We start from the raw sequence: 16,199 nt of genomic DNA, 5'->3' as shown, positions 1-16,199 counted from the left end.
AAAAAATGCCAACTAGAAATACAATATTACAATTGTTTGGGACTTCACTGGTAGTCTAGTGGTTATGACTGTACTCTTTGTTTTTTTACGACTGCACCTTTTCATTGCAGGAGGCATGAGTTTGATCCCTGGTCAGGAAACTAAGATCCCACATGATGGTGTGGGAAAAAAAATTGTGTTTGGCAAGGTTACTGAACACAAAAATTAACAAAAATCAGTTCGATTTCTAAATACCAGCAAAAAAATAAAAACAAAAGATATTTACAGTGGCATAAAAAATGCAAACTATCTAGGAAAAAAAGCTTTAAAAAATACATGTAAATCCACTGTGTGAAAAAGTACAAAACTTAACTGAAGATAATAAAGGCCAAAATAGATAGTATCATGTTCAAGGACTGGGGGGCTCTGTATGATAAAATGTACTTTTTCCCCAAAGTGATCTTATAGATTCAATGAGATTCTAATAAAAATTCACAAAAGTTTTCATGAAACTTAACAAGCTTATTCTAAAACTTTTATGAAAGTACAAAGGTTACAAATAACCATGACAATCCTTCAGAATAAAGCTATGTATGAGGTACGCAGAAGATAATACAGAACAACAGCTTTAAAATACTTTTCTCCATTATGATGTCAAAAATTAACAATAAAAAGAATACATAAAGGGAAAAAGATTAACTAAACATATTAAAGTTAATTTTTATTCATCAAAAAGTACCATGAAGAATGGGAAAGGACAGTCACATCCCAGAGAAGATATTTGCAAATATTTAACCAGTAAGAATTAGTACTCAGAATATGTGAAGAATTCCTATGAACTTATAATAATGGGCAAAAAGACTGGAAATGAAAATTATAACTACAATTCATGCCTAAGGCCCACTAGATTAGCAAAAATTAAAAAGTTTGACATAATTAAGTATTGCCAGGGATGCAAAGTGAATCTCTTACAGTGCTGGAAGTGGTCCACTTTGGGAAGTAAGTTGAATATACACACAACTGGTGACTTAGCATCATTACTCCTAGAGAAGTTCTCAAATGCTCGTAAGAGACATACACAGCAGTATTCATGGCAACATTGCTTGTGACAGCCAAAGCAAATAAGGAAACAAACGACAAAAAAAACGAGTGATCCAAATATCTATCAAGAGTAGAAAGAATACTGCAGTATATTCATTTAGTGGAATCCTAATCAGTAATTAAAATGAATTAACTTTGAGATTAACATGAACGAACAAAAAAAAACCACTGACTGTTAGAGAATATATGATGAATTAATACACATATTAATTCAAAACAGGTAAAATAGTCTATTGTGTAGATATACATACATAGTTGGGAAAACAGTGAAGAAAAATAAGTGAAAAATTATCACAAAAATCATCAGGATAGTGACTAATACGGTCAGAGTGAGGGTATGTGATTAAGAAAGTGCACACAGAGGCCTTTCATCAACAAAGTTTGAGATTCAAATCTGAATAGCTGCTACACTGGTGTTGGCATCACTATTCTTTAAAGTACACAGTTATATGTCATGCAATTTTCTGTATTTGATACTTTTCAACAGAAAGAAATTAGCTTATCACATTTTGATTTAACTTTTGATAATAAAATACTTTATTGGTATCTTTTACTATCAAAAACATAGTAAAGTTTCCATTGCTTAGCTTCCATATTTAAATTAAAAGCCTGTTTTTTAAAAAAGAAGAAAAAATTCATTTGGTTCTGTCAAAAAACAAACTACAACTCACTTCTGTAAATAATTAGGTTCTCTCACTTTAAATATCTTAATTCACTGGTCTTTACAATAAATAACTGTATATAAAAGGAGACAATGACCTGAACAATTTTGCAGAGAACATTTTACACATCTTAAAAAACCAAGTCTAAATGCTATCCCAATTTAATACTTAAAAGAACAGTAAGAGTTACTGTAAAATTGAATTCATGTAGCACCAAGAAATTTGGGACTTATAATATTTCAGATGATATGATATACAGAGCAAAAAGAATAATGATTTGTCTTCCATGAATTTTCAGGGGTTTATATACAATAGAAAGAATTCCGTATAGGTCCCTTTGAAAAGCCAAAGGTTCAAAAATCTATGCATGCCTTTCACCACATCTCCAATTTGTGGATATAGTGCTTGACCCTATGGCAAAAGATCCATGTGTGATAAACAGCACAGTACAGTCCTATCTGAATGTAACTGCTTCCTCATCTTGTCTCATTAATATAATTTATACCTCAATTAAAACATCATTCTATCTGCAAGTTATATATTCCCTAAAATACTCTATAATTCAGATTTCCATTTAGACAATGTTCTGTTCTGCCCCTTTCCTTGAATCGGTATGATCTTATGGCATACCTCATTAAATTGCTTGGTTTTTCTCCCCTCCACTCTAAGTATTATAATAATGTAAATACAGATGTAGCATAATTAACATAGAAGACAAAAAGGATAAAACAAACATATGGATCCATGCTAAATGAGACAACACAAAGCAAGAAACACACAACGCTATGCTATGTTCATCTACTCTGAGTCACAAGAAGGCCCTGCTAGAGCCGTGGCTCACGTAAACTGATGTTCCCAGACACCCCCGGTGTCCTGTACTCCAGCATAACTAACTGTTACGTTTAAGGTGCTTCCATATTTATTGTTCAGAACAGGCTATAGCAACTCTGACTCCTAATCCTGAACATGATGATAAATTTGTAACACATTATATTTTTAATCAAGTGATAGATTCTATCCTTAGTATTTTCTACTATTACCCATTTGTTTAAAAATAGACATTCAGGGGGCTAGGCAACACAAAGCTGAGGAATTTTTATCTCTGCCTGCTCTTCATTAGTTGGGAATTTAGGTATGTCATTTAGTTATACTCTGCTTCAGTGAAAAAGGATTCTTTAAGCAAATGACCAAAGATCTTCATTTAAAACCAAGCAGGTTGACTCAGTGGTCAGCAGGTGAAGAACCCTTGTTGACACACTCCATCCATAACACTCCATCCTCTCTAAAGGAACAGGATGCTCCAACCTACCTTGAGCACAACACATTTCACCCCTCAGCCCAGATGCAACCAGGATACACATCAGAACATGAAGCCAGGTAGAAACTAACTCAAGACTACTCTCAGAACAAATACCAGATTTTGATTTGTCAATGATCCATAGTGAGGTATGCTCAGAAAAAGAGACTCTGCATTGCAATGCTGCTTTTTCTTCTCACACCAAGTTAAACTGCTGAAGTAACATCAGCAAGAACACAAAAGCATGTCTTCCTGAAAGAGGCACTGCATCTGGAATTGGAATTAAGGCTAAACAAATAGTCCTGGTTTGTGGTTCAGATAATGTGTCAATGACGACATTAGCCAACAGCTTCGCCATTTGTCCTGTACGCCTGCTTGTGAAGGTGCGTCTCGATCTCCTCCCTGAAGACCAGCATCCCCAGGTGCGAGTGCGAGGCCTCGTTCATGGCTTTGGACTGGATGCACATGCGGTACTGCTCGGGGGCCAGCTCGTCAGCACAGCGCTTCTCGTGCCAGAGGTGGAAAAGGCCAGGAACCGGAGTCCGAACCACCATCAGGTCACTGTGTAAGTATTTTCGATACAGATGAACATCTTCTCCACCCCAACCTTTTACTTCCATATCAAATCCACCTGCAGGATCAAAACTCATACTATTAAATAGCTGCCTGGCAGAGCACAGTCAAACCTGATAAAGATTTAAACATTCTGCCTCAAAAAAGATGACATGTGCAATCTAAAGACACCTGAAGTAGAGGACTGACATCTTGGCTTAGAAATACAGTTACCAGCTGATAGCTGGAAGGCCAAGGGTCTGTTGTTGAGTATCAAAAATAAGATTAAATATTTGAGAATACTTTGCCAACTTCAGTTTTATAGGAAATTTCTAGAAAGTCAAATAAAGGAGAAGGAAACCTAAATCACTCACAATATCACCACCATTAGTGTTTTATGGTGTTTTTCTTCTATCCTTTGAGATCCAAGTTTTTCTGGGTCACAGAAAATTTTCCAGAGGGGAAAACAGAAGAAATGGGCCAAGTGGGACACATAAAATTGAGAATGGACACACAGATGATTTAAAGCCACATTAGTAGATGAAATTACTAATAAAGTTTACAAGGAAAACAGGGCCCAGGTCTAACTGCTAAGAAATGCCAAGTATCTAGAGGGCAAACAGGCAGAGAAAGTTAGCAAAAGAGACTGAGGCAGCCCCAGAGGAAGGAGAGAATTCTGGAGAATGTGTCATGACAGCAGTCAAGTGAGGAAAGCATCCTAAGGAAGAAATGGTCATGTGCTGCTCAATTAAAGAGAATCAAGTAGATTTGGCAACGTTAAATGTCACTTACAGCCTTACCTAGAGCATAGGAGATCAAGTTCATACTATTTTTAAGTTGATTTAGGCTGAACTAACTGTAAAGAAGCATGGAGAACAGAAACTATTTTGGGTTTTTTGAAGAGCTAGAAAAGATTCTGAAAGATGGAGAAAAAATTAATTGTTATTAAAATCTAGGTTTCCAAATGATGTCTTTTATCAAATAATTCCATGTCACTTAATTTCATACTTACAGGATGACAAGAATCCTGAGATCTCTGAAAAGTATTATTTTAAATAATCACACCCTTACTAAATGCTATGTTTAGTATATCTTGGCTTTTCTTACTTGTAGATATGAATAAGTTCCTCAAATATTACAGATGGTGTAGACAGTGAAAATAAATAGAGGACTTCCCATTTCTGTCCAACATGTACAGACAGACCTTCATTCCATCCTTCCAACAAATAAAAAGTTGAACAGACTGAAAACTCAACTCTTCTCAGATCCCTCAGAGAAATAAAGTCAGGGCAAACTGCTCTTCCCTAAACTGAAGAGATAGACTAGTTGTGTAAGACAGAATCACAACTATTAATGTTAGAGAAGAAACAGACTAGAAGAAATCTCCAGGGGAACCAGTACAGGGGTAGGAAAGTCTGAGTTGATGAACTGCTAGAGGCTCAGTGGAAAAATCTAAGAATTGAAAACTCCAGAGGGGCCCATACACTTTTGTGAGTTTTACCTCTAGGTTTACCAGGTTCTCACAGTGAAGACTGCAGAAAAATCCTGCAGTGCTTTCAGGAGTGGGAAAGTAACCATACTGAAATATGCCAGGGTGTTTTTTGTTCCTAACAAGGTCTACCCTCAGGAAAAACTATCCTACCAGAGCCTAACCTATCTGGGGGGAAGGATATAGCCAACTAGTCCACTCTAGCCATCCTGTCCTGCCTAAGATTGGGGGCAGTGTCTGAGAAATGACTGTAAAATTCATGGTCCAGATTCACAGGATCGCTAAAGAAAGGACTGAGACCTTATCATAGGACTATAGAACACTTTCTCATCTCCCACGCCTTATCATCACATCACTGAAGGCCTATTTACTTCAGTCTTCTTTACCCAGTACATCATGTTCAGCTACGAAAAAAAATTACGCAAACTGAAGGTCAAAAAAGATTGAAGAGAACGAGGAACATCAGAACCAGAGTCAGATATGGCAGGGATGTTGGAACTATAGGACTGTGGATTTAAAACAACTATGATTAATACACTAAGGGCTGTAATGGAAAAAGACAATATGCAAGAACTGATGGGCAATGAAGCAGAGATAGATTCTAAGAATGAATCAAAAGAAATGTTAAAGATAAAAAGCAGTAACAAAATGAAGAATGCCTTTGCAGGGCTCACTAGTAGACTGGACTTGGCTGAGGAAAGATATCTAAACTTGAGGACACATGAATAGAAACTTCCAAGACTTAAACGCAAAGAGAAAGAAGATTGGAGGTGGGGGAAAAAAGAAAAAAAAACAGAACAGAACATCCAAGAACTATGGGACAACTACCAAAGGTATAACGTTTGTATAATGGGACAGCCAGAAGGAAAGAGGGAAAGGAATACAAGCTCCGAATGAAAGAGGCGACATTGCAAACAAGTGCCGCTGAGGGGCAGGGGTTCCTGTCTTCCCCAGCCCACATTCACAGGATAGAGGCTCTTCACGAGGGAGAGGGAGTTGGTGATGGACAGGGAGGCCTGGCATGCTGTAGTCCATGGGGTTGCAAAGAGTTGGACATGACAGAGCGACTGAACTGAACTGAAGAGGGAGAGGGGCCTTTCGGCTCCCACCTAATGTTCTGATCATAAGGCAGGGGTGTCCCTCTGAGAGAACTATGTCACCATTTCCACCCCCAGGTCTCGAGCAGAGACTCAGAGCTTTTTAGGGGAAGAGGCAGTCCATAAGAACAAACACTCCAGAGCTCTTCCCAAAGGAACTGACTTTACCTGAAAGAAAGTGTACAGAAATTAAGGCCTAAAGGGGCTCCTGTAAATATTGGCGATTTGGTGATGAACAATTTTAAGAGGTGCTGGTAGCCATTAGAGCAAGCTAAAATGCAGGCCACCCAGTTTACCAGAGAGGAAGGAAGAGAAACGGCTAAGAGCCATCCTGGGGTCCAAACAAATCTCAAAAACTTGCCTCCAAAACTACCCTACAAAGGGTTAAGGGCTTCTCTGGTGGCTCAGATGGTAAAGAATCTGCCTGCAATGAAGAAGACCTGGGTTCGATCCCTGGGTCAGGAAGATACCCTGGAGGACAGAATGGCAACCCACTCCAGTATTCTTGCCTGGAGAATTCCATGGACAGAGGAGACTGGTGAGCTACATACAGTCCATGGGGTTGCAGAAGAGTCAGACACTTAGCTGAGGGACTAACACTTTCAAAAGGGTTTAGTTTAATCCATTCAGACTGTGGAGAAATCTATGTCCCAGAGCACTGTCCTGTGAGCAAATTAATGCAGCCTAATAGCTGGGCGTGACACCAGCAGAGGCATGGGAGGAGACAGTGAAAAAGATATCCACTCAATCCAATGTCATCCCAGGATGACTGTACACATGCCCTGATGAGTGACGTGAGAAGTGACAGGAGGTGGAGGATGGGGAGCCGTAATTCACTGAAATAATAAAACCGAGTCAATCAATAAACAAGTCAAGTGGAACTGGAGTTGTTCAGTCGTGTCCTACTCTTTGCGATCCCATGGATTGTAGCCTACCAGGCTCCTCCGTCCATGGGATTTTCCAGGCACGAATACTGGAGTGGGCTGCCATTTCCTTCTCCAGGGGATCTTCCCGACCCAGGGATCGAACCGCTGTATCCCACATTATAGACAGATGCTTTACCATCTGAGCCACCAGGGGGGGTCAATAAACAATTGTAAAGGTAAAACAAAATATAAGCCCGGGGGGCAGGGGAAATTAATATCTAGAATCAACACAATACATAACTTAAAATGTCTCATTTTCAAAACAGAAAGGTATTGAAAGAAACAAAACTGTGACCTATATATCAAAAGAGAAGCAGACAACAGAAACTGCCTATGAGAGGGACCAGATGTCCGTTTCAGCAAAGATTTCAAAACAACCATAATAAATATGTTCAAAGAATTAAGAGAAATCATGCTTAAAGAAGTAACAGAAAAATGACAATGTCTCATCAAGTACAGAACATTATAAAGAGATGGAAATCATATATCTTTAATAAGAGAAATTCTGGAGTTAAAAAGCACCATAACTCAAATGAAAAATTCACTAGCGCAGCTCAACAAGTAGATATGAACTAACAAAAGAATCAGAGAACCTGAAGACAGATCAATTGAGATTATGTTAACGAAAGACAAGAGGAAATGGATGAAGAAAAATGAACATGTCTCAGAGAAATGTGGAACACCATTAACTGCTCCAATATACATCTGATAGGAATATGAGGGGGGAAAAGAGAAAGGAGCAGTGAGAAATAACAGAGGTCAGAAGGCGATGATGGATCCTTACTATTTTATTAAGCAAGAAATCAGGGGGAAAATGTATTAGTTTTACTTAATAGTCTTTTTATTACTATTTGCTGATTTTACTATTTGCTGATTTTCCATCATTTGTTACAGAGATGAAAAGGTGGAGGAATTTCCAAGGCAAATGGTTGACTATAAAAATGAAGGTAAAATGGACGTATATGTATTCTATTAAAAATACATCAGCTTCTCAGAGCAAAATTCAGGCTTAAACTTAAGAAAGCAGGGAAAACCACCAGGCCAACCAGATACAACTTAAATCAAATCCCCTAGGCATAGTGGAAGTGACGGATAGATTCAAGGGATTAGATCTAATAAACAGAGTGCCTGAAGAACTATGGATATTGCACACTGCCTCTGTAATATTGCACAGGAGGCAGTGAACAAAACCACCCCAAAGAAAAAGAAAAGCAAGAAGGTAAAGTGGTTGTCTGAGGAGGCTTTACAAATAGCTGAAGAAGAGAAGAGAAGTGAAAAGCAAGGAAGAAAGGGAAAGGTACACCCAACTAAACGTAGAGTTCCAGAGAAAAGCAAGGAGAGACAAGAAGGCCTTCTTCAATGAACAATGCAAAGAAATAGAGGAAAACAACAGAAGGGAAAAGACTAGAGATCTTGTCAAGAAAACTGGAAATATCAAAGGAACATTTCATCCAAAGATGGGAACAATAAAGGACAGAAACAGTAAAGACCTAATAGAAGTAGAAGAGACCAAAAAGAGAAAGAATACATAGAATCACTGTATAAAAAAGATCTTAATGACATCAATAACCATGATGGTGTGGCCACACACCCAGAGCCAGACATTCTGGAGTGTGAAGTCAAGTAGGCCTTAGGAAGCACTGCTATCAATAAAGCTAGTGCAGGTGATGGAATTCCAGCAGAGCTATTTAAAATCCTAAATGATGCTATCAAAGTGCTGCACTCAATATGTCAGCAAATTTGGAAAACCCAGCAGTGGCCACAGGATTGGAAAAGGTCAATTCTCATCCCAATTTCCAAGAAGGGCAGTACTAAAGATTGTTCAGACCACTGGACAACTGCACTCATCTCCTACGCTAGTAAGGTCATGCTCAAAATCCTTCAAGCTAGGCTTTAGCATTATGTGAACGAGAAATTTCAGACATCCAAACTGGGTTTAGAAAAGGCAGAGGAACCAGAGATCAAATTGCCCACATTTGCTGCAACATAGAGAAAGCAAGGGAATTCCAGAAAAACATATATCTCTGTTTCATTGACTATGCTAAAGCCTTTGACTGTGTGGATCATTAACGAACTGTGGAAAACTTTTTAAAGAGATGGGAATACCAGATCATCTTACCTGTCTCCTAAGAAACCTGTATGCCAGTCAAGAAGCAACAGTTAGAATTCTGTATGGAACAACTGATTGGTGCAGGACTGCAAAAGGAGTATGACAAGGCTGTTTATTGTCACCCTGCTTACTTAACTTATACACAGAGCACATCATGAGAAATGCTGGGCTGGATGAGTTACAAGCTGGAATCAAGACTGCCGGAAGAAGTATCAACAAACTCAGATATACAGATGATACCACTCTAGCGGCAGAAACTGAAGCAGAACTAAAGTACCTCTTGATGAGGGTTAAGGAGGACAGTGAAAAAGTCAGTTTAAAACTAAATATTAAAAAAACTAAGATCATAGCATCCAGCCCCATCACTTCATGGCAAATAGAAGGGGAAAATGCGGAAGCAGTGACAGATTTCTTATTGGGCTCTAAAATCAATGTGGATGATTACTGCAGCCATGAAATTAGAAGACAACTGCTTCTTGGCAGGAAGGCTATGACAAACCTAGACAGTATGTTAAAAAGTAAAGACATCACTTTGCTTACAAAGGCCCATATAGTCTTTCCAGTGGTCACGTATGGTTGTGAGAGCCGAACCATAAAGAACGCAGAGTGCCAAAGAATTGATGCTTTCGAACTGTGGTGCTGGAAAAGACTCTTTTTTTTTTTGGAAAAGACTTTTGAGAGTCCCTTGGACAGCAAGGAGATCAAACTAGTTAATCTTAAAGGAAATCAACCCTGAATACTCACTCACTGGAAGGACTGATGCTGAAGCTGAAGCTCCAATATTTTGGCCACCTGATGTGAGCAGCCAACTCACTGGAAAAGATCCTGATGCTGGGAAAGATTGAAGGCAGAAGGAGAAGAGGGTGCCAGAGGATGAGATGGCTGGATGGCATCACCAAGTCAATGAACGTGAACTCGGGCAAACTCCGGGAGATGGTGAGGGAGAGGGAAGCCTGGCAGGCTATAGTCCACCGGGATGCAGAGTCGGAGATGACTCAGCTACTGAACAACAACAACATGCAGTGGAAAGGGAGCTCCTGAGTAAATCAGGAAACACGGAATGAATAAGTCAGGTTTCAGCTTGCTTCCTTAAACTATGCTCTGATGCTTTATATTTGCTAGGTAAGACTGACGGTGGGGTGGGCCAGGTAGCTTAGATCAGATTCTTCATGGTCAACTTGCTTTAGGGGAGTGAATGACTAAGCCAGTGATTCCAAGTCCCTTACTCCAACTACAACCAGAGTTAGAGAGAGGAGATTTTTTCCCCCCATTTGTTTTAAATACTGAAATTCTGCATTATGTTCAAAAGACAAATAAAGGTGGTTTTCTCTCTAAATAAAAAAATATGGGCGCAGGCCACCCCAGGCCGCGGCGCCCTCCGCCCAGCCCTGGCGGTCCCCGCGGCCTGGAAAAAAAAAAAAAAAAAATATGAAAGCCCTTGAGCTAGACAACTGAACATTACTTCTAGCCATCTGTGATTACAACACCAAAGTTAGGTACAGATCTTTTGTTACAGTACTAGAAACAACTGCAAACATGGCTATTTTATCTTTATGACCTCATTTTTCTAGTCATAGACTCTAATAAAATAAACTTATTTTGTCTTTCATATTTCCAGACTCTTCAGCCAATCTCAGATATTCAAAATTTCTTAGGAAAATATGTAAATCTGAGACCTTTAGAAAAAGGTCTTAAGATATTATAGTAAACACCTAAAGACCTATTCTTAAACGTAAGGTATACTTACCAATGGTCAGGAAATCTGATTGGTACTGACAAGTCATTCCAAATCCAAAATCTCGCCAAAAGCCAGAATCCTTTTTGTGAACCTTAAGTTTAAAAGACAAAACTCAATTTAATCCCTCAAAAACCAGAAGCAGTTTCAGTCAACGATGAAACAAATTAAAATATTTTCCAAATAATTTTTTCTGTAAAAAAGGAATCATTTATGTGACTAATAATGGGATCACATGGCTTTATATTATTAAATCCTTATAAAAACCAACAAAAGTATAGTAATCCCCATGAGCATAGGATTCTTAACCGCCTTCAACTTAATCTGATTCAAGTCTTGTAACAAGGTTCGAGCTGAGTTTACTAATAATCAAAGAGTGTGATGCTTGACCTCAGGGGGCTTACATTAGAGGAGGACACCAGTGGCGTAAGCACATACTGTAATACACCAATCACTTCTCCACAGCAGACCTCATTTGATGCATGGCCAGCATCCATTCCCCTACCCCCATTCCTAACTGTGTACAGTTTTGCTCAGTAATTACCTGGCAGCCCATGGGCTTCAGGGATGCTCCTTCCACTAGCAGCATCAGACAGGACTGCGAGCACTCTCCACCAGTGAGACAGTTTCATCCCACTCATTCACGAACTACTTCACTAACAGGCATTAGATAATGTTCAGGCCAACATGCTAAAATAAGACGCTTGTTGGGAACTTTGGAAAACAGAGAGCCCCCTCATTCTTCTGAGAGATACCAGAAAAGACACTTGCTCCCTTTGGATGGTACAGGACAGGAGTAAGCAAACTATAGCCTCCGGGCTACATCTGGCTGGCTACTGGCTTTGAACATCATTTTACTGTAACACAGGCACACTCATTTGTTTATGAATTGTCTTTGGGTGTTTTCATGGTACAATGACAGAGCTGAATAGTTGCAACAGGGATTTATGGCCCGCAAAACCTAAAATATTTCCTATGTGGCTCTTTACAGAGTAAGTTTATCAGCCTCTAGCATAGGGTATAAATATGAAGTCTGGAACTGCTGCAGTTTTTTTCCCACCACGAGGGAAACCACCTTTAAAATGGAATAGTCACCATTGAAGTCCAAGCAGAGAAAGAAAAAAATCAGGGCTTTGGTGATATTGGGCATGTAGAATCAAGTAAAAGTTGAAGCTTGATAGACCGCCTTTTAAAATACACAATTCAGTGGGGACCCAGCCATGAACAGAGGTGACAGGAGTCCCTGCTACCACAGAGCCTCCGTTTTGATGGGAAAATAGCAAATAAATAAATATAGGTCTCAGGTGGTGACACATGTTAGGAAGAAAGATGCCGTAGGCCAAAGAGAGAGCAAAACAGAAAGCCTATTTTAGATATAACAGCCACAAAAGGCCCGAGGAGGTAAAGTTTGGGCAGGGACCCTAGTGAAATCAGGGAGTGAACTATGCAAGTATCTGGAGATCATTCCAGGAGCATGTACCATGGCTCTGAGGTAGGAGCACATTTGGAGTGTTCGACAGTAAAGAAACAACTGTGGCAAGAGCTCAGAAAACAAGGGCAAGAAGAATGTGGTTCCAGGTCAAGAAAGAGCTATTACATTTTTCAGACCTAACTGGTATTACAGTATTTTTGTAGGCTAATGGCGATGATCCAGAAGAGGCAAAATGTTAGGACACGAGAGAGTGAAGAAAGCTGGAGGGATGTCCTTGTTTAGACATCAGGAATGAGACATCTAGTTCACTACAGAAGGATGAGCTGGCCTTAGGAAGGGATGTGGGGAGTTCCTCCACTGGGACTGGAGAGAGAGAGGCTGAGGATGTGACAGGGCCAGTGAGGCCCATGGTCTCATGACAGGAGAATAAGGAAGTGAACGCTTGACTGCTTCTCCCTCCTAAGTGAAACAGGAAGCAGGATACATGGAGTGAGAAGTGGTGAGGGTTGCTGGGAGGCGTAGGACAGTGCGGCTGGACTGGAGGACAAAGAGTAAGGGGACTAGAGGCAGCCTGAGACCCAGAGGCCTGTGGTCAAGTATTTAAAGTTGTTCTGTGCAGTGGGAGTGTGTTTCTCATTCTCTACCTTCTGCTGCTCTGCAGCCTGGTTGACAGAGGTGTCCTTAACTAGGCTGGGGTTATAAGAGAAAACACTGGAAGGAGTGAGGGATGAAGGAGGTGAGTGTATAGCAGAGAAGAGGCTGTGGCTCATGACTGACCACAGAGTCTAGTCAGGTATGGAGGGAAGTGAGGATATGGCTGTGAGGAGGGTGACAGAAAGGAGAGAGACTGATCCCTCACCCAAAGTGCAGCATTCTGAGATGGCTTTCTCAAGAAATGAAGTGAGAGCTGGGATCTGAGAGAGAAGCAAGAGTTAATCAAGTAAAAGAAGATATGCTGGGACAGAGTTTCAGGCAAGACAACAGTTTGTGCAAAGGCCTGAGGTGGGAGAGAGCACTATGGGTGAAAAATGATGCGTCTAAACACTTCAGTCAGATGTATCGGTGTCCATGAATGTAGAGCAGGTCTCAGGAAACTTTGATAAAAACTAGATAGTAAATATTTTAGGCTCTGAAGAACACAGAATCTGTCTCAACTTTGCCAGTGTAGAGTGAAAGCAGTCATCAACAACAGTTAAAGAAACATGCTGTGTTCCAAAACACTTTAAGGCCACTGAAATTTGAATTTCATGAAATTTTCATGTCATGAAATATTATCCTTTTGAAAATATTTTTCAACCATTCTTAACTCCTGGGCCCTACAAAATTAGGCAGGAGGTCGGACCGCAGACTGCTGTCCTGAGAAAGGGTACGTGGCGGTTATCTCCCCCAAGAGTGGGAGCACCAGGAAAGGGTCAGCCCAGGAGTAATGATGTGGAGCAACGTTCTGGACATAATGAATTTGAGTGATCTATAGGGCAACCATGCGGAAATTCTTACGGATAGCAGGAATACAAGAATATACAGGTCTGTAGAGGCAGAGAAGAGTTAGGGGAGTTGAGAGTTTCAGGGGACAGTCTGAAAAAGCTGCGGTGCAGAATGAGAGAACAAACTGGAAAATAGAATGACCCAGGCAGTACTGAGGATCTGGCTCAAGTAGGAGCTAATAAATGAAACACAAACTTTCCTATTCCATTTGGGAGGTTGCGGGGGAGAAGGCAGCTTCTCTCCTGCTTCTAGTAGAACGTAAAACTTCCTGAGGGCCGGACCTTTTGCTAATTTTAATCAATTCTATATCTCTAGCACCTGGAACAATGCAAGGCACAGGATAGGCTTTCAATAAATATTTAAACGAATAAACAAACTTATAGAGGTATGACTTCTGTGGCAAAACCAAGATTAGGCTCTAATATTCTTATCTCTTCAGTCAAAAAATATATAATACATATAATCCTGGTGCAAAGTATTAAAACATCTACTCTGACATTTCTACCCTATGCCAATTCTGATTTAATAAATATTATGAAAATTCTTCAAATATTATCAGACTTGGGGGAAAGAGTCATTGGCTTTGATTTTTAAATCGGCACATTTTCATGGAGGAAAGTAGAAGGAAACTCACATTGTCCATAATCCCTGATTGTTAATATTTTACTGCATTTTGTTTTTACTCTTATTTTTCTCCTAAGCAAGTGGGGGATGCAGCTATCCACACATAACTACATCTCCAGCTCTCAGCCCCTCATGAACAACAGGTTCATGAATCCCCTGGTAACCCTGACACGTCCCCTCAGGCCACTAATAAGCAAGATGCACCTACCATGCTCAAACCGACGTCCTGTTCTCTCCTCTTGCAACTCCTGTCTCTCCCTCACTCCCCACATTCTAATCCAACAGCAAGTGCTATTTCTAAATCATACCTAAACCTCTCTCTACAGTTACCACCCTTGCCCAAGCCACAGCACCTCCTCGATCTACTGCAAAAGCCTAACTGGCTACTTGCAGCTGGAGACATATACAATTCATTCTCCACAGAATCAAAGCTCCCAAGGCTGTCTATCACCCTTAGCATAAATTCAAACCTCTCACAGGGGTATAAACAGGCTCTCCATGACCTGGCCTTTGTGTTCCCTCACCCACTGTTCTCCAGTCACCTTAGGAAATCCACCAGCTATCTTTCTGTCTGGAACCGCCTTCCCCAGTCACTGTGCAGCAGGTTCCTTCCTGTCATTCAGATGGCCCTCCAAAAGCCTCATCTCAGAGAGGCCTTTCTGACCAAACAGCACAGAAATGATCTCATCATTCTTCACAACTCAGCCTCTTTTAATTATCGGCTGGTTATTTGCTAACTGATTTTATTTTCTGTCTCTTCCTGCAAGACTAAAGATTCTTATGAATAATAACCACATTTGTATGGATCTTGGGGTTCCAGTGGTGAATAATGGCTGGCACAGAATGGACACTCACTATTTAATGAATTAATACAACAGAGTGGAGACTATGAAGCCAACACTGCCCGGGCTCCTGGCGCCACTGTGGCGAGCTGTGCACTGGGGGAGGGGCACCCATTCACGCCTAGCTCTCTCTTCATTTAAAAAATATGGGTAATAATAGTGCCTACCTGAGAGACTGTTACAGGATTAAATGAATTAACATGTATAAAAAACAGAACAGTACCTTGCACGAAGAAAAATGTACATAAAAATACTAGATATTATAGTATTAAAATATCTAAAATATATATACACCATCTTCCATTTTTTAACCTTACATTTACTTCTACATTTATGCAGTTGTATTTACTTCCATTTCATGAACAATGTCCTCTTGACACATAACATTCACCACAGTATATTCTATAATTCAACCTTTCATTTTATTATTAGAGTTCTACTTGACTTGAATGTTGTCAAAGTTCTGCATATTGTTACTCTACACCTCTGATTATTTCCTCAGGAGAGACTCCTGCCATGGAAATTACTGGATCAGAGGGATGAACTTACCTGACAACTCTCAAACCAGAAAGTGCACCTGCATTCCCACACCACTGCAGGGATGGAAGAGACCCCCTATCCTGCCAGCCTCACTCATGTGACTGTTTTTTTAAAAAAGCGATTTAACAGCAGAAAAAATCATCACCTGTTGTTTTAACTCATTCTTGTGAAGAATGACTATATCAAACTGTTTATTATGAATTATTGTCAGATGTCTTTTACCTATTTTTTTCTGTTTGGTGTATTTCCTATTTACTTTCTAATGTATCTTTAAATATTATAGAGAGCAAACTTTTGTCTTATGCTTTTTAAGGAGAATGAAGCTTAA

The 16,199-nt window shown here is 39.9% G+C and overlaps 1 protein-coding gene across 6 annotated transcripts in view; it reads right to left on the bottom strand.

The window, feature by feature from the left end:
* Window positions 1-492: 492 nt before the first annotated feature.
* Window positions 493-16,199, bottom strand: part of CSGALNACT2 (chondroitin sulfate N-acetylgalactosaminyltransferase 2) — a 53,231-nt gene continuing 37,524 nt past the window's right edge. For 4 of the 6 annotated variants that reach the window (XM_043925758.1, XM_043925754.1, XM_043925757.1 and 1 more), the window contains 2 exons: window positions 10,961-11,042; window positions 493-3,670 (listed from right to left, as the gene is read on the bottom strand). In XM_043925758.1, the coding sequence (XP_043781693.1) occupies window positions 3,378-3,670; window positions 10,961-11,042 (375 nt within the window). In that variant the 3' untranslated portion in view covers window positions 493-3,377. Of the gene's footprint in view, window positions 3,671-10,131; window positions 10,251-10,960; window positions 11,043-16,199 lie in introns of those variants that run through there. The other 2 variants (XM_043925760.1, XM_043925759.1) reach the window with 2 other exon arrangements.

The sequence above is a fragment of the Cervus elaphus genome, chromosome 15 (genome assembly GCF_910594005.1).
Source record: "Cervus elaphus chromosome 15, mCerEla1.1, whole genome shotgun sequence".
NCBI lineage: Eukaryota > Metazoa > Chordata > Mammalia > Artiodactyla > Cervidae > Cervus > Cervus elaphus.
This window is presented reverse-complemented; position numbering and strand designations above follow the sequence as displayed.